We start from the raw sequence: 18,694 nt of genomic DNA, 5'->3' as shown, positions 1-18,694 counted from the left end.
CCCTGCTGGGGGAGGCCCGCGCGTGTCAGGAGGTTCTGGGCAGTCAGCCCGCTGGTCTTCTGGCGGGACTGACACCCAAGTCGGACCTGACCTCCCTCCGACTTAGCCAGGTTTTTCCCTTCATGGAGGTCAAGGCGCCAGTGACCCTTGGGGTTGGGGTCACAGGATGGCTGGTGCCCACGGGTGGTTTCCCCCATTCTACCAGTACTGGGGCGCACCTATGGTGCACGCTGGGTTGCCGGGAGGACCAAGGGCCAACCCCTCGTCCTCTCTCCACCGAACCCAACCCAGCACATCTCACACGGTGACACACACGGCCCCAACAAGTGGGATCAACTTCTTGTCGGTCAGGTCGAGCTCCTCGACCAATATTGCCACTCAGTCCACAAATCAGGCCTCTGTCAACCCACAGGTGACCTCCATGGTCACAACGGCCTCCTTGTCAGGACCGACAGCTGCCGAGTCGCCCCGTTCAGCCCGGGGGAGCCTGCAGTTCCCACCTACCCAGCCCTTGATCCTACAGGGAGATGAGTGGGTGTTTGTCCCCTCTCAGCACTCATGGGTCCCTCTTGCATCCAGGGATGCCCTCACTGACAGGTGTGGCACCCACCATCTCAAGCGTGGTTGGACCTACGGTCCACACTCTCCCCACCCACTTCAGGCGTCAAGGAAATAACAGCTGCAGCAATGGTCCCCGCTCCGGATCGTCCCAGCTCATCCCGCTGGGCTGACCACAGCTCACAGGACGCCCCAGCGGGTACATCCACTTGGGATGGCACCCAGCAGGGGATGGACTGGGAGCAAGACTGGGAGCCTCTGTCTTCAGAGGAGGACGAACATGTGGATGAGCACTCTTCGCCTCCATCCCAAGGGAACAGATTTAGCCCACACTTCCCTAGGGACCAGCCTGAACTAAACTTGGACTTAGCTGAGCTCGAACTGACCCTCCCCAATCGGGTCACGCATGCTGAATCAGTCCCTCAGGCTACATTGTTACCCTTGACCCTCCTTAGGCCATGTGACTCTAACTCCAGAACCACCAGACGATTCAGAGTGCCAGAAAAAGCCCACACTGTCAGGGATGCTGCTTCCATCCCTCCTCCAGGCAGGGAGTCTCTCTCTTTCCCGGGTGCTTTTTCCCTGGGCAAGTTCCTTAAAGATTCCTCCAAGGGCAGGGTACAGTCCTTGTACACACAGGACCACCCTGCCTACAGGGAAACAGAGCCCTCCATGCAGGACAGGATGTTGATCTCAGAGCGCACCACCTTCCCCACTTCAGCTAATCTTCTTCTTCTTCTTCTGCGTTCGATGTTTTTGGCTGCGTCAGACGGTCACCCCTGTCGCCACGATGTAACCCACAGTCTTCTCCAGGTCGTGGCGGTCTCCCCAAAGCTGCGCCTGTAGCTCTGTGCCCCCTGGCCAGGTTTGACGCCGTAGAGCTTCATGGGTTGGGCAGTGTTGGAGGATGTGTTCAGGGGTCTGGGGTCCAGTGCCACATGGACACTCATCAGTGTGGGCGATATTCATACGGTGAAGGTGACTCAGTAGTCGGCAGTGGCCAGTTCTCAGTCTGAAGAGGACTGTCTGCTGGTGTCTCTGGAGCTGGTGGATTGGATCGACACCACTGTTTGCACCCAGCCTTCTCTTCCACTGGTTCTGGTAACGGTTGTGGATGATGGTCCTGGCCTCTCTGTAGGTCACGGGGTGGCTGAACTGCTTCATTTTGCTGCCTGCCTTGGAGAGAGCATCGGCCTTTTCGTTCCCCGTGACCCCACAGTGAGAAGGAACCCACTGAACAGTGACAGTCGACCGTTTTGAAAGGTCATGAAGGGCTGCTTTGATGTTTGTCAGCTGCTGTTCGTTTCTGGTTGACTGGAGTCCCTGCAGGAGAGATCTGCAGTCAGTGAAGAAGGCTATCTTTGGTGGTGGGTTGACTGACGTCCTGAGGCCTTGTGCAGCATGGAGTAGTGCTGCTGTCTCCGCTCTGTAGTTCGACAGCTAATCTATCTTTTAAAACGTTAGCAGAGTGGGACAGATTGGCCCGGCGCTGGCTCCTCGAGGTTTCCACGGCTTACCTTCTTTGACGCATTCCTCCACAGGGCCAATGAGCTGTGGGAACAGTGTCTGGTTAATCAGGACATGGGATCCCCTTCCTCTGTCCCGCTGGGCCTCTTCACCGACCAGACGTTAAACACTTTTGGCAGTTGGGTAGCATCTGGTCTCATGGCAGCTGCAGACACAGCTACCAGCTTTCATTTCAATACTGTGCTAGCTCGGCGTGATGCCGTTCTCTGCCTCTCTAACATTCCAGTAGAGGAGAGGGCTGCCCTGCGGTCCATCCCAGCGCAGCAGCACTCCCTCTTCGGCCAGTATATGCCCCATTTTGTCAGCCACAGGGCAGAGACAAACTGGGAGGTGGCCTCATATTTAGCCCACACCTCCCAGGGGTGCCAGGGTTCTATGCCATTGAAGAGACTGGCCACCAGGGCCCCTCCATATGCCACGCCACCTAAGTCAAAGTGGCGTGTGCAGAATCAGTGGCAGAGGAATAAACCACCTCATGTCCGTCCAAGCCGACTGGCCATGCCCAAGGCCAGAAGGCAGTACCCCCAATGACTGGGCCCTGATTCAGCACCACCAGTCGTTCAGCCCCTCCAAGTAGGAAACTTGTCCCTGCATGCACATCAGTGGCGTGCTCTGGGACTCAAATGACTGGATTGCGTCGTTGCTAGAGTCGGGGTACATGCTGCCTTGGGCGGAGGACCGCCCCCCTCTAAGATCCACTCCTCCTCCTTATGTGCCCAGCTTGGCGGAGCAGGAGAGCATCTTAGAGGCAGAGATATCACACCTACTCCTCATAGGGGCAATATCTCAACTCACGGACCCAGGCCCCGGTTTTTACAGCCGGTTGCTCATGATTCCAAAGGTCTCGGGAGGGTGGAGACCAGTCTTGGACTTGTCCCCCCTCAACAAATTCCTTCCCAAAATCAAATTCAAGATGGACACACAGGCACAGATTCAGGAGACCATTCAACAGGACGATTGGGCTACCTCTATCGATCTGAAAGATGCTTATTTTCATATCCTCATCCATCCGGCATACTGTCAGTACTTGAGGTTCGTGTGGAGGGACAAGGTGTTCCAGTTCTCGGTCCTCCCATTTGGTCTGTCCCTTGCCCCTTTCCTGTTACCAAGGTGGTGCGGGAATTGGTGTCCGTCGTCCGGTCAGAATCCATTCATCTCTGTGTGTACCTGGACGACTGGCTCATTCTGGCCCAGTCGCAGGCCCTGTGCCAGTCATACAGCCAGACTTCCAGACCTTTGCTCCCAACTGGGCTTCCTCACAAACCAGGAAAAATGCAATCTGTCCCCAAGTCAGTCCTTTGACTTCTTAGGGATGAGATTATACACACAGTCCATGATAGTCGCTCCAACGCCAGATCACTGGTACCGTCTGGCAGGCCTCCTCAGCCACTTGCGCCGTTCTTCCCAAGCAACAGCACGGACACTTTCTCTTCTCTTCAGAGGGCACTGAGGCTACGGTGGTCCCAGAGCACTGGAATACCCAGATATGTCTGGGCGAGTGGTTCCTCGAGGTGACAACAGAGTGGCTAACCACCCCTCTTCAGACACAGGGGGTGCGCATAGCCCCACCTACTCTTCAGGTGGCACTCTTCACAGACTCACTCCATGCAGCAGGGACTTGGTCCCCAGGGGAGTGCCTATGCCACATCAGTGTTCTGGAACTAGAGGCAGTTCGCAGGGCTCTCCTGCACTTTATGGGGGAGGCCACTGGCAAGACCATCCGCTTGTTCACAGACAATACAACAGTTGCATGTTATGTGAACAAAAGTGGGGGGATGGGGGGGGGGGGGCGCACTTGGCAGACCTCTCCCTGCAGACCGAGGCTCTCCTCCGTTGGTGCCACAGCAAGGGCATTGCACTTTCAGCAAGACACATAGCAGGAAAAGCCAACATCTTGGCAGATGCTCTCAGCAGGTCCAAGAGTGTCATCCACACAGAGTGGACCCTGGACAAGGACACCCTTCAGGGGGTGTGGGAATGGTGGTTTTGGCTGGTGGTGGACCTCTTTGCCACAAAGTTCAACAAGAGACTTCCCACTTACATCTCTCTGGTCACCGACACGGAAGCATGGGCAGTGGATGCTCTCTAATTAGGCTGGAGCAGTCTGATTGCCTACACATTTCCTCCCTTTACAATTCTGTCGAAGGTGATCCGGAAAGCCAGATTGGAACACCCGCAGCTGATTCTCATTGTGCCAAAATGGCCAGCCCAGCCCTGGTTTCCGGACCTTCAGTCCCTGACACATGTTCCACCCCTGAAACTCGAAACTGAACCTCGTCTGCTGAGGCAGCCTCGTTTGGGGATTCCTCATTCCAGTCCTCAACTGCTCCACCTGCACGCGTGGCTGCTGTGCAGTTGGAACTGTCAACATCACCATTGAAGTCTTCGACCCCTCGGTCGGCCTCTGTGTTGACGGCACTTACCCAGGGGGTGTCTCCTCTGACCTCCTCTCCATAGTCACCAATGCAAGGAGGGAGGGAACGGAGACTTTGTACGACTTTCGCTGGAAGAAATGGTTGCAGTGGTGTGCGGCTCAGGACGTTCCCCTAAGAACCAAGACCCCGAGGTCCCTTCCCCCTCTCTGAGGGTCAGACCTTTGTCTGATATTCTTGCCCAAGATGATGAGGATAGGCATCTCTGCCCTGTTCGGTGTCTCAAATACTATTGGGATAGGTCTCGCCATAGGCGTTCTTCTCAGAGGTGTCTTCTCATCTCCCTCAATGAGAATTACAAGAAAGACATCGCTGCAGGCACCATTTCCCGCTGGGTTTCCCAAGTCATTTGTAGAGCCTACTCTTTCTCACAGGGATATCAGCTGTCTTAATCCAGGAGCACACGAAGTGCGGGCCATAGCTACTTCGGCTGCTTTCCAGCACTCAGTGCCACTGCAGCATGTCTTGGAGGCAGCCTTCTGGTGGTCTGACCTCCCGAAACCTGGAGGGGGTCAGGCTGGTGTTCTCCTGACCCACTCCCGGGAGGGTCACTACCTTGTCGTGGTCGGGAGGCTTAGTGGCCAGTGATCGAGCGAGCTATGTCGGCGGGGGCATCAGTGCTTCTTGGGGTTTGGTGCTCTGATCCCAGGTCTTAATTGACAGCCTACATAGCCATCGTAGCTGTCAGGGCTGAATAAGTGGTGGTTTTGTACTGATGCCCCTGATAGGGCTTCCCATGCCGAACAGGTCGTGAGTGAGGCCCAAACTAAACGTGACCCACTGTCCCTTTCGCTGTTCTCTATTCTTCTTTTTACTGCCTCTTTTCTGTCCTCAGCTCCCCATCAAGCCTTCTTTTCCACATTCGTTTTTTCTCTGCAGCCTTCTTTAGGCCCGCCGTGTTTGCCGTGCGGCGCGACTTGTGATGGAGGGGAATGAGATCCTGGGGATTGAGAGAGCACGCTGCTCTCAACACATCCCTTTGGCTCGGACCTCTCCTAAGACAGGCGGCACACATTGGCCCGTGTGTGTCAATCGGCTACCCCTTCGTGGGGCTGGGTCAAGACTGGCAGTTTAGTGGCTGACGAAGGTAACCCCCGTAGTGCTCGGTTCTCTGTCCCCGGGAGCTGGGCATGATCGGGGGGGGAACACGTTGGAGCTGGACTGTTGGTCGTATATCCCTCCCGAAACCTGGAAGGGGTCAAGCTGGTGTTCCCTTGACCCTGGCCCCTAAGTTGGACCCCATGGTGGGTGGGTAAGGGAGGGATGAATTCACATTTTTTTCAACATGACTTCCAAAAAATCACACACCCCTAACTCGGGTAAAAGACGAAGACAGGGAACGGACGACTAGACTCCGATTCGGAGGTCGTTGAGAGCTCTGGATTTTGGCCATCATGGCTGGTGATGGAGGGCGCTGATGACGACAAGCCCTTGTCGGCTCTCAGCCCCTTCGCTATCCAGAAGGGCTTTCAGTGTCTGGCAGGATCGCTGAAGTCCATCAAGAGGCTGAGGAGCGGAGCGTTTTTAGTTCAGACGGAGTCCAAAAGGCAGACACAGCTCCTTCTCAAGGCGACCACTTTCGTGGATAGGGCGGTAAAGGTTTCCCCTCACAAAGGTCTCAGCTGCTCAAAGGGGGTCATCAGATGCCCGGAGTTGAAAGGTGTGTCTGAGGCCGAGATCAAGAGCGAGCTGTCCTCTCAGGGAGTGACCGACGTGTACCGGGTGACGGTGAGGAAGGGGTCGGACAGAGTCCCGACCAACACTTTCTTCCTCACCTTCTGCTGCCCGGATGTCCCCAAGGACATTCAGGTCGGATACCTCATGGTCAGCGTAAGCTTGTATGTGCCGTCCCCCCTGAGATGCTTTAAATGTCAGAAATTCGGACACGTCAGGGACCGATGTAAGGAGGAAGAGGCGTGTGGCACCTGCTCGAAGGCGGCGCACCAGGGCGATTGCGTCAGTGCAGCCCGGTGTGCGAACTGCGGAGGTGGCTACCCGTCCTCATCGAAAGACTGCCCCGTCTGGAAAAAAGAGAAACAAATCCAGAAAGTCAAGACAGAAAAGAAAATTTCCTTCTTTGAGGCAAGGAAACAGGTGGAGGCCGTGTCGCCTAAGGTGTCGTATGCCAGGACGGTGGACGTCGCGGTCCAGACGATGTCCACAGGAACGCAGAAGGACGACTTAACCGCCTCGTCGGAACCGTTGGCCTTGGGTGGAGACGCCGTGTCCACCCCTTCCCATCCTGTGCGGCAGTCCTCAGGGGCTGCTGGGCGGGAGAGAAAAGCCTCGGGCGGAGGCACGTTGTCCTCCTCCCGCCCCACCCCACCCCCTGGCACCCCTCGCCCCGCCTCTCGTCTGCCTGGCCCTCAGGCTGGCGGAAGTGGCCGGAAGCCCCCCCTACCTCCAAAACTCAAGGAGGGGAGGGTTGCGGCCTCGGCGGGATCGGGAGGGGCCGAGGTGGTGGATATTCCGACTCGGTCGGAATCCGAAAAATTTACTTCGAAAAATAAATATTCCATCCTGGCGGACCTTGAGCCACCGCAAGCACAGGAGCAGGGGGTAGTGATGGAATAGGCTGCTGCTTTATTTTTTTTTAACCTTTTTTTAATGGCAGTGATCCACTGGAACATCCGGGGGTTCCACGCCAATTTTCAGGAACTCCAGCTGCTTTGTCGTGCTTTGAAACCTTCAGTGCTGGCGCTGCAGGAGACTCTGCAAAGAGATGGCAAGGTTTTATCTCTCTCTGGTTTTAACTCCCCGCTCTGGGGAAGTGAGATGACATCAGCCCGAGGTCTTCTCTTAGAAAACCTCCTTTCTGACATGGACTTGTGCTGTCTTAACGACAAGTCTCCCACTTACCTGCATCTGTCCTCTGGAAAGCTCTCGTGTTTAGATCTGTTGGTCTGCGATCCATCGTTGGTCCTGGACTACGAATGGAAAGTGCACGACGATCTGCACGGGAGTGACCACTTTCCTGTCGTCCTCCGCCCCACAGATGGAGAAGGTGACTCTCTGCCTGACCGCCTGTACTACGACAAAGCAGACTGGAGTTTTTTTACCACCAAGATAAGAGCGGAGCTGCAGGAAGAAAAAGTATTGAAAAGCAAGGACCCTGCTGACGCTCTGACTCGGATCGTTTTAGATTGCGCCAAAGCAGCAGTCCCATCGTCTGCCTCCAAGCCTCAGGTCCCTAGAACGCCCTGGTTCAACGCGGAATGTCGGGAGGCCCGCAAGTCTCGGAAGAGAGCGCAGCGACGCGTCTTTCGGAGACTGGAGACCGATAGCGTTCGAACCCATCAACAGCTTAGGGCGAAAGCCAGGTATGTTTTTAAAAAGAGCCAGAGGAAGTCATGGAGAGATTTCTGCTCTTCCTTAACCTCCAACACACCCAAGAAGAAAGTGTGGAGGGTTTTAAAAAGAATTAAGGGCAAAAAAAGGCCCCAAACCCTTTCAAAAAACAAAAAAAACTTTTCAAAGGAGGGGGCTTTGGGGGGGCAAACAAAGGGAAAGAAAGCGGGTTGCCTTTTGTTGTTTTAACAATTTGGGGGGAAAAAGGGGGTTTTGAGGGATTCCAAACCCAAAAAAATTTTGCCTTTTTTTTTTTCTTTTAAAAAACCCAGGGGGAAAAAACAAAATGGTTTTTAAACTTTTTTTTTTTTTTAAAAAAATTTTTTAAAATTTTTTTTTTTTTAAAACCAAATTAAAAAAGCCCAAAAACCTTTTACCACCCTCAAAATCTCCTTTAAACCTAAGCCCCTTCCCAAACCTGCCCCCCCAACACCCGCTTAAAGTTTAAACCACATCGGGGTCACAGGTTTTTCCCCACCCCCTGGGGGGAAACCCCTCAAAATCCCGCTGCCGAAACCGGGGGGGGGAAAAGCCCCCCTCAACCCCTCCAACTACCGCCCAATTGCACTGCCCCCGCTGCGTCGCAAACTGTGGAAAAGATGGTCAACGGTAGACGATGTAAAAACTAAACCCACGGCCTTCTGGCGAAGGGAACAGCGGTTTCCGAAACATGCCCCCGTTGACCATCGGGTTTCGTCTGGAAACCCTAAAAAATGTTTGTACAAAAACATGGGGTATTTTTTGCCCGGGAGAAACTTAGATACCAGGGGAAAATTTTGGTATTCTTTCCGCTTGCAAACCCGGGCTTCCGAGGCACCTGCCTCATTTTATCCACAATTTTTTAAAAGACAGACATTCCAGGTGAGGAGTCGGCACACCCTGTCCGAATTCACGAGCGGGAGCTGGGGCCCCGGGGGAGATCCTGTCCCGGCTCTTTCAGCATCAAAAATTAATGACATCTTTCAACCCGTTCAGAAAGGATCGGACAGCTCGCTGTTCTGGATGATTTTTTCCTTTAAAGCAACCGGCGCCGTACGCCCCATCCAGCGACGGGTTTGCTCTGCGTCAACAAACCAGTGTTGGGCAGGGGGGGGGAAGGGTTCACATTTTCGTCCTCCCAAAAATGAAGCACCATTTTTTATAATTTTCGCCATTTTTTTCGGGCCCGAAATCCCAGGGAAAAACCACCCTCCGGCGGTAAGGGAAACCCGATTTTTTAGGGGTCGTCTTTGATCAGAAGCTGAATTTTTTAGCCCAATTTAAAAAAACGAAAAAAATCTTGCCAAAAGCCCCCCGAACAAACATCCGGGGTGGCACCACGAATGGGGGGGGCTGAAAGAGGAACTCTCTTTCACCTCTACAGAGCCCTGGTCCGGTCCCCAAAAAGGTTATGGAAATGGTATACGGCTCGGCCAACCCCCCCCCCTACCCGAAAAATGTTGGGCCCTGTACACCACCAAGGGCTCCGTCTCAGCTTAGGTGTTTCCGCACCCCCCTGTGCACACCTGTACGCGAGGCGGGGGGAAACCCCCTTTCCAACCGCAGATGAAGCTGACCCTGAACTATTTTTTTTTGAAATTGTTTCGGGAAACCCACAAAAAACCTGCTTACAGCTGTATTCAACAACCCTTTCGAAAGAAATTTTTCGACACCCAAACTGCTACCCCCCCGGATCCCCATTCAGCCCACTTAAAAAGCCCATTCTGGATGTCGTGGCATCTGATTTCTTAAATCCCTGACAGCCCCGTGGGCCTTTTCACCCTGAGGTCCCATTCGATTGGCCCCCGACCGTAAGGACACCACCCCGTTCTCGGCCCACAGAACCTCCCTTTTTGGAACTGTGCCCCAAAAATTTCCCCCCCTTTCAAGGGATCCACTACGGTTCCCCAATCAGAGGACGGAGTCCCGCATCTGGTTCTGTCCCCCCTTTCCTGACCGGCCCCAAAGGAACACATCCGTCTGACATCGGTTTTAAACCGCGGAAATGACCGCATGGTCTGGGGTTAAAAATGGTTTTCTCTCTTCGAAAAAAGAAGAGATTCATGATCTTTTCCCACTCCCTTTAAACCCGGGGCATCGCCCGCAGGAAAATCACTCATCCCCAAAATGCGGAATTTTTATGAAACTTTTACTTCCAACGAAGAAAAGGATACGGGTTGTGTTTGGCCTGGGTTTCCCGGACATTTGGCATTTGTTTAACGAAAGGGCGGACCTGTGGCCAGGGAAAGCTTTTAAAAAAAGAATTTTTCCGATCCTTGGTACCCAAAAAATGAAGGGAAGGTCAATTCGTTAAGGTCTTTGGCAAGGAAATGGAAAACCCCCCGATGGACAACAAGCTCTTCCGATCCGTCCGGGGGCCTAGAACCCCCCTTCGGGGTTAAGAAAAGAAAGGAGGAAATCTGTGCTGTGGGACTGAAGGGCACACTTTTTTTTTCTATTCTTACTTGTTGAAGGGGGGGAGGCCCTCGATGGTTCCCCGTTTGGGCCTCCACCGGGGAAACAGTGCCCTTTATGTTGGGATCTGCAAGACGTTTGACGCAGACATTACACGGCGGTTTCTTTTAAACTTTGTTTCGTGATGTCCCTCCGTGGGGCTTTTGGGATTCTTTAAAAAAAAGTGAACCTTTTTAACCAGATTTGAAGGTTTTAAAATATGAAATTTTTTTTTAATTTTTGGGGTGGGGGGAAAAATTTGGGGAAGGAGACTCGTTTTTTTGGTTTTTTTTTTTTACCTTGTACAGTTATTGACGCGGGGATGCCTTGAGAGGCCTTAGTGGTGGCGGGTCTAAGCCCAAATTTATTTCATTTCATTTCACCCTTCGGGGGTTTCCCTGCCCGGAAAGGACGAGGTCCATTAAAACTCCAAAAGCACCCCCAAACCTGCTGGGCCCCCCTTTTCTTTAAAGTTTTTTAAAACATTGGGTCAAGGTTTTTTTTTTTTTTCCCATGGGGAAACCCCCCTTTTACCCCGGAAACCGGGGAAAAAACCCTCCCCCTCCTAGCCCAATTGACACTGACCCCGCTTTTGCAAACTGATAGGAAGAGCAAACGGAGGGCTTTCTGTGGAAACCAGAGGAAAACCAGGCCTTTTTCTGGGAAAAGAACAGGGGCTTCCCAAAAAAATCCTCTACCGTTACCATTTTGGTCCCTTGGAAAAACTGTGAAATGCTTTTTGGGCAAAAACATTGTGGCCCCTTTTTTTTTTTGAATGGAGAAAGTTTTGGGATACCACGGGAAAAAGGTTTTTGGTTTTGTTTTTTTTAAACCCTGTGTTTATTACGGGCAACCAAAGGGGCCTTATTTTCCGGAGGCTTAAGCCCACCATAATTTCATTTCATTTCATTTCCCCTCATCAACTTCTACCTCAGGGATTTCCATATGACCAGGGCTGGCGGTTCCAAGGGGATTTCCTTTGTCATGGCTAACACTGCCATCTCGGTTACAAGAGCACCCCATACAAAGCAGTAGGCGTTGCCCTCCATTTGCTTTAAATTCTGCATCAGTTTGACATGATACAATATTTGACACCAAAACGAGGAGTTTGTATTATACTCCATGTTTGGTGATACATATACTTACCATGTCAAACTCGAATGCCAACCCATCCGTCCCCGCGTCTCTGCCGTGGTTCTCATGGGGCATTTTTCTCGATGGCCACGGTATGATTCAGCGCTTATAGCTTTTAGAGGCATTTGATTGGCTAAGAGCAGACCGGGCAAGACAGGTCGTCTTTACACTGTTAGCCACATGAAATTTGGCCAAGCAGAGCAAACCAATAGGCCGAGTTTGCATCAGTTTGACATGGTAAGTATATGTATCACCAAACATGGAGTATAATACAAACTCCTCCTTTTGGCAGTGTTACTAAAAAATGGATTTTTGTTGAATTGACTAATCAACGGTAATGGAACTTTGTGTGCAAAGTATAAGAACTGTTGCAATTTTTCTTTGTTCTCTATATGTGGCCTCTGTATATCCTTGACTAAACAGATTTGAGACATGAAAGGAACAGAATATGAGATAAGAATGTGGAAGAATGTAAAAAAAATAGCAACAGAAAGGAGCAAAGATGCAAAGACGTGTTCTGCTAACCCAAGCAGATTATTGTGCTCATTGGCACTTAATGACTCGCTTGTGTAAACAATGTGTGTCCTTTGTAAACGTTAACAAATTCATTTTCTCTGTAAATACTTTCTCTGCCAATACCAAACTTGGATAAAACATAGTTTGAAAAAAATCTTTGCAGTCATACCAATATTAGGTTGTAAACCTTCTGAATTAAGTGGTATTTCCAAATTTTTAATGGTTTATTTCATTGAGGCTCAATCATGGGGGAAAAAATCTATATTCCCTTTTCCCAGTTGCCAGAACGCAGGCTATGTTTGGTTGGAAGACGGCATGACATCATTTTTCTTGTTCGCAGTTAAAAGAAAAGAAATACAAATTTTGGACAGAACACATACAGTGACACTAACTACACCATTGATGTGTTTATTGCATATGACTATTCTAAAGTGGATACTGAATAGACTGGAATGAAAATAAAAGAAATATTGAATCAAACATTTCTTTCAGTTGCGGTCAGCCTGTTGTAGTCTGGTTTGTGTGGATACATGTTGTGGTGTGTCTGAGGTGATGTCACCGCCTCCTTTACCTGCAAATTGAATTAATTTCTTGAATAATCGAGATTATATAAAAAAAAACAAAAAAACCCCAGCTACATTTAAATGGTGTTACATAGATACTGAATTAACTGGAATGAACTTAAAAGAAAAATTGAATCAATCATTTCTTTCAGTTTCAGTCAGCCTGTTGTAGACTGGTTTGTGCAGATACATATTGCGATGTGCCCGAGGAGATGTCAGTGTCTCCTTTACTGTCGAATTGAAAGAATTTCTTAAATAATCCAGATGTATCAAGAGAACATGATTTAAATGGTGGTATTACCTGGAATATAGTAATATATTTATCATGCAAAAACCAAAACATGTGGTCGAGTGACGTCAGGTGCATCTTAGCATTATGGATAAGACTACTTGATTCCGAACAGAACACCCTTGGTTTGATCCCGCTAGCATGCCTGTTTTGTTGTTGTTGTTGGTTTGGTTTGGTTTTGTTTTTGTTTGTCATTGCTTATCAATGATTAATACAGAACCCATTTTAAGAATTTCATTTTAAATCTCTTTTTTTCTTTGGTCTCATTGTTCCTTCACTGGATACAGCATGTGTCACACATGAGTCTTGAAGACAGTAAGTTCATGGTCATGTCATACATCCACGCCCTGTGTGACAGATCAGAGTGGGTCTGAAGTTCCTGGGGAACACGACAGTGACGGCCCGTAATCCCCCCAAACTAGAGCAGACGGGGTCCTACAGCCAGCTGTCCATGTATTTCAAGTCCACCCAGTCTGATGCCTTGCTGGCCTACATTGGGGGAGAACAGCGATCAGGAAACATTCAGGTCAGCCAAGGGTTATTTACTGGCTTTGATGCTTTTAAATAGTTTATCCTGTATCTAAAGCTACAGTAAACAGGTAATAAGTACAATGTGTGTCTGTGTGTGTGTGTGTGTGTGTTTGTGAATATTTTATTGCAGCGAGTTATTTTAACAAGACATTGTGCGATTGTTCATTTATTTCTCAGATTTGTCCGTGTTTGGGGGGAGTTATTTGGCAAGTTTTTATGCCACCAATTTCTTAACACACGTGGTTGCATCATCAGCATGGCCTTTCAACTTTGACTTCTCGCTGGGAGTTGGCTGGATGGTGGCAGGATAAATGGTAGTGAGCTATAAGACATCTACTGGTGTCTTGCATCTGTTCCAGTTTTTCCTTCATTGGAGGTTAGGTCATTGAATATAAACAGACTCTGAATAGTTAGTTTCATGTGCCTAAACATATTATTTAACTCACTCAGTACGGCCAGTCCTCTCTTCTCCTCTACACAGACCATTTGGATGTACAGTGGGTGTCTGACCCAACCTTTAGCTTCCGTCGTCAGAATTGTGGTATTCTTTGTTAACATTCACGTCTTCAGTATAAGAGCCTTCCGCTTGCAATATTTTGATGATGGTAATTGGGCTGAAACGCTGTTAACGTCGTCTCTTTCGCCGTTCGTATGGAAAGAGTTAAATGAGCATACTCTTGGTGGAAGACCCCTTTCTTTTCAGAAATGTTTCACTAACTGGACATGGCATACTTCAGTTGTTTTTAAAGACAATAATCAATCATATATTAATCATTGTCAAATTAAATTTACACTTTAGAGTTGTTAATGTGACTGATTATTGCTTTAAAAATGATTCAACATTTATTCATTAATGTTGAATAAGATTGTAATTAGTCAGGTGCTATCAGTGTCATTTTTAGCAAGTGAAAACCACCAAGATGAAAGCACTTGTTCAACCTTTTCCTCCAGAACAGTACCTTTATCAGAAGTATGATGAACAAATGCTGTAACAGTTTGTGAGCAATGATATTCTGATACAGTTTTTGTCATTACCATCAGCTTTTTATGTTTTAGAAGCAAAGTTAGACCATGTGTACATGGTTGAGAGATAAAAACAGATATACAGGTGTAAGTTGGAGTAGTACAGCCACTGTTGGTGATGCTGTGCAGACTGACTTCCTGTCCATGGAGCTGATTGATGGACGCATGGTGTTCAAGTTCAACCTGGGGTCAGGCCCCGCCAGCATCTCCAGCAATCGTCTGGTGAATGACGGCCAGTGGCATCAGGCTGTGGCTGAACGGTGCGTCCCACTTTTCATGATGATCCTTGTTAAAATGATTATTTATGTTTATATTACTATTTTTGTCTCAACAGATTTCTCTGTGTCAAATTCGGATGGCTCTCCCCAGAGAGAGCACATTGCTACACTGACAGGGCCACCCTTTTTTTTTCTTTTTCTTTTTAATTCTGCCTGCAATTTTATTTGTTTTCCTATCAAAGTGGATTTTTCTACAGAATTTTGCCAGGGACAACCCTTTTGTTGCCATGGGTTCTTTTACATGTGCTAAAAACATGCTGCACACCGGACCTAGGTTTATTATCGCATCCAAATGGCTAGCATCCAGACCACCACTCAAGGTCTAGTGGAAGGGGAGAAAATACTCATGAATACCAGTGTGATTCGAACCAGTGCGCTCAGATTCTCTCGCTTCCTAGGCAGACGCATTACCAACACTCCGCTCTGGATTATACATCATAATGACAGGAATGATAACAAAGTGAGCATTGAAGATCAGATTAAAAAGCATTTTGGAGGAGGATTTTCTGTGGGTAGCTGTTATTTGTTAGTGTTTTGCTGCCATTTACCTTTATTGACTTCAGTTTATACTCACAGTGTGTGTAACAACCGTATGTGTGTGTGCACATGCGTGTGTGCATGCATGCTAAACTTGAACATCAGCATATTATCTTCAACTGCAGGTGATAGAGAAACCAAACCAGGATGGATGGTAGACACTTTTGAAACCTATCTAGTCATCATGCTGTGAAGACACTGCTGCTGGGCAAAAGTCTGAAATCCGAATAGATGTTTCAGTAGTGCTTTTGCTTTGTGAAAATGATATTTTCTTAGAAACAGGCTGATGCTGTTGTTTTCCACTCTTTTACCAGTATCTTAGTTATTGAAATGGATCCTATCATGATCAGGTTAGGTTGATCTTATTTATTCAGTAAGATCTAAAATCAATTGGAAATTCATTCTTGCAAGTTAAAAATAAGTTAAAGGGAAAGCTGTGCTAGAAAATGTGAGTTTTGAAATAGGAAATTGATTCTTGCAAGTTAAACAGGTAAAGGGAAAGCAGTGCTTGCAAAATGTGATTGTTAAGATGGGAAATAAATTCTTCCAAATAAAAAAAGTTAAAGGGAAAGCAGTGCTTCCAAAATGTGAGTGTGAAAGTAGTGATCTCACAAAGGGTTTTTTTTTCTCTTTTATTAAGAAACAAGAGGCAAGGCCTTCAAGACTCACTTGTGATGCACACTTTATCCATTAAAAGAATCGTGAGAAGAAAAAAAAAATTGTCAAAATGTGTTCTGTATCAATAAGTGTTGGGTTATTTCCCTTGAGGAATGTGTGTTCATTTGAGGCTGAAACATCACAATAAGCTTAGGAGGGGAAAAAAATCGGGTGAGGAAGAGGGGGGGGGGGGGGGGGTGCCATGCTAGGCTGATCGAATCATACATGTTCATTTCGGAATCCAGTATGTTTACACACACATCCCCACTGTGCATCTGACGTCATCAACCAAATTTGATATCAAATCTATGTTTTAGACCAAATTTGATATTAAAGCTATGTTTTATTACTAGAGCGATAAAGATATTATATTTGAGGTAATAATACAATTGAAATCATGTTTTTTGATAAATCTAGATTATTTCAGAAATTGTTTTAAACTGCGGAAATGGACAATTCAGTTTTATTCTATGTTCATTCCAGTTAATTCAGTGTCCTCTTTAGAATATTCATATGCAATGAACATATTGATGGTGTAGTGTCACTGTGTGTGTTCTGTCACACAGTCACTTGACCACATTTTCAAAGAATACTCGATTAGATGACACACAGATATAGAAATCAGCCCCCCACTTCCGCCCCACCCCCACCCCCTTCCCCCTCCCTCAGAACAAATAAGCACAGCAATATCAGACATGCAGACACGCATTTCACAAGTTAAAAATCTGGATGAGCACAAACAAACTAAAGCTGAACAAAGAGAAAACTGAAGCACTGTTGATCAAGTTCAAAAGATCATCTTTCCAAGACGCAGCACCCACTTCTATCCATGGAGGTCAGACCAACAAGTCTGGCAAGTATGGGTTAACAAACTCAAAAAGATATGAAGGTGTGGTATCACAATTCAGGCACTGAAACTAAAGCATAGACAGGCAACTATATATTAAATTCTGGCTTGAACAGGCAGCCAATGAAGTGTCCACAGGAGAGCAGTAGTGCTCTCTCTCCTCGACTTTTTAAGGACGAGTCGAGCTGCACTATTCTGTATTTTCTGGAGCTTGTAGAGTTTATCATTGGGAAGGCCAGCAAAGAGAGAATTACAATAATGTAGGCGGGATAAAGTGAAGGCAACAGCAAGTTTGTTGGCGGCATCAACAGACAGGAAGGGGCGGATTTTACTAATCTTACAAAGCTGAAAGTAAAGAACTTTACACAGGTGGTTCACATGAGTTTCCATCATGAGGGATGAATCAAGGTAAAAACCAAGATTGCAGACAGAATAAGAAAAAGAAATTTCTATGCCAGAATAAGAAAAAGAAATTTCTATGCCAGAACAAATGATAGATGTTGTATTTATCTGCTTGAGCTTATTTTTATTACCAGTCAACAGAAGTTCTGTTTTGTCATCATACATTTTTAGTTTGTTTTGTTTCATCCACTTTGCTACATTTTCTATACCAGTTTTAAATTTAGAAGCTAAACATGGAATTTCAGAGGGAATAGTAGAATCATGCAGTTGAGAATCATCAGCAAACAGATGATAGTGAGGTACAGACTGTTGGATGATCAAACTTAGATGTTGTGTGTACATTGTAAAGAGTACAGGTCCCAGACGGAACCTTGTGGTACCCCATATCTGAGCACAGACGGAACAGACTGGTTTCCATTTACAAGGACAGAGTGTGTGCGACCTGATAAGTAGGAATGAAACCATTTCAGAACAGTAGCATTGAGTCCGAACACAGCACACAACCTTCTGACCATAATGTCATGGTCTATGATGTCAAATGCTGCAGAAAGGTCCAGCAGTGACAGAATGGATACCTTGCCTGCATCAGATGCTAGCAACAGGTCACTGACCACACGTAATAAGGCCGTTTCCGTGCTGTGTCCCTTTCTGTACGCTGACTGAAATGGCTCCAGGAGACTGTGGATCTCAAGGTGTTTAATAAGCTGGCCAAGCACAATACGTTCTAAAACTTTAGACAGAAATGGGAGGTTTGATACTGGTCTATAGTTTTTCAGGTTTGGGAGATCAAGACTAGTTTTCTTCAAAAGGGGACACACCAAGGCATGCTTGAAGGACAGTGGGACAACACCTGAGGTCAAGGATATATTCATGATATTGGTTATAATAGGTAGTAATTCTTCTAAACATTTTGTCTTCTCAAAACTGGATTAATGTAATTCTCTGCTTGCTGTTTTCTCCACAGTGCGTTATTCATTAAACTGGAGAAAGTCTGAAATCAGCTTCCTGTCTTGTACTAAAACGCCCGAAGAGTGACCATATTCAGCCTCTTTGAAACAACTCCACTGGTTGCCAATACAGTCCAGGATTGAGTATAAGTTTCAGTTTCAATTTCTCAAGGAGGCGTCACAGCATTTGTACCAATCCATGTACGCCACACCACATCTGCTAGGTAGATGCCTGACCAGCAGCATAACCCAACACGCTTAGTCAGGCCTTGAGTGCATGCATATATATAAATACTCTTCTTTTTTTTCTTTTTTTCCTTTTTTTTCTGTCCTGTCATCTGCACTGTTTCAATGGTATTACTCTCATGCCACACATTCCTAAACCCCCATACACAGCTGGACGTTTGTTTGTCTCAGTCCCCAGGCGTCCAAAGGGAACTATCAGTGTTAGGTCGCCAGAAGGCCACACACCAGAGGAGACCCTGTACTGCTGCTGAGTCACTTTGGCGATGTTCAGTAGTGTCTGTTCTAATTTAACATACTTAGGACACCATCTGTGAAGCCCCCTATTGATGACACTGATAGCTCCATCACAGAGCCAGACTGAGCTAGCGTCCCCCCAGATTGGATACTGCCACCTCCCCCCTCCAGCGACAGTCCCCTTGATTCTGC

General features: G+C 47.8%; 1 protein-coding gene across 1 annotated transcript in view; it reads left to right on the top strand.

Annotated features, from left to right (window-relative positions):
- The window catches only part of LOC143279982 (laminin subunit alpha-like), a 305,618-nt gene that overhangs the window by 211,411 nt on the left and 75,513 nt on the right, over window positions 1-18,694 (top strand). The window contains exons 56-57 of the mRNA XM_076584380.1: window positions 13,159-13,326; window positions 14,484-14,614. Of these exons, the coding sequence (XP_076440495.1) occupies window positions 13,159-13,326; window positions 14,484-14,614 (299 nt within the window). The remainder of the gene's footprint in view (window positions 1-13,158; window positions 13,327-14,483; window positions 14,615-18,694) is intronic.

This window comes from Babylonia areolata, chromosome 3 (assembly GCF_041734735.1).
Source record: "Babylonia areolata isolate BAREFJ2019XMU chromosome 3, ASM4173473v1, whole genome shotgun sequence".
Taxonomy (NCBI): Eukaryota; Metazoa; Mollusca; class Gastropoda; order Neogastropoda; family Buccinidae; genus Babylonia; species Babylonia areolata.
This window is presented reverse-complemented; position numbering and strand designations above follow the sequence as displayed.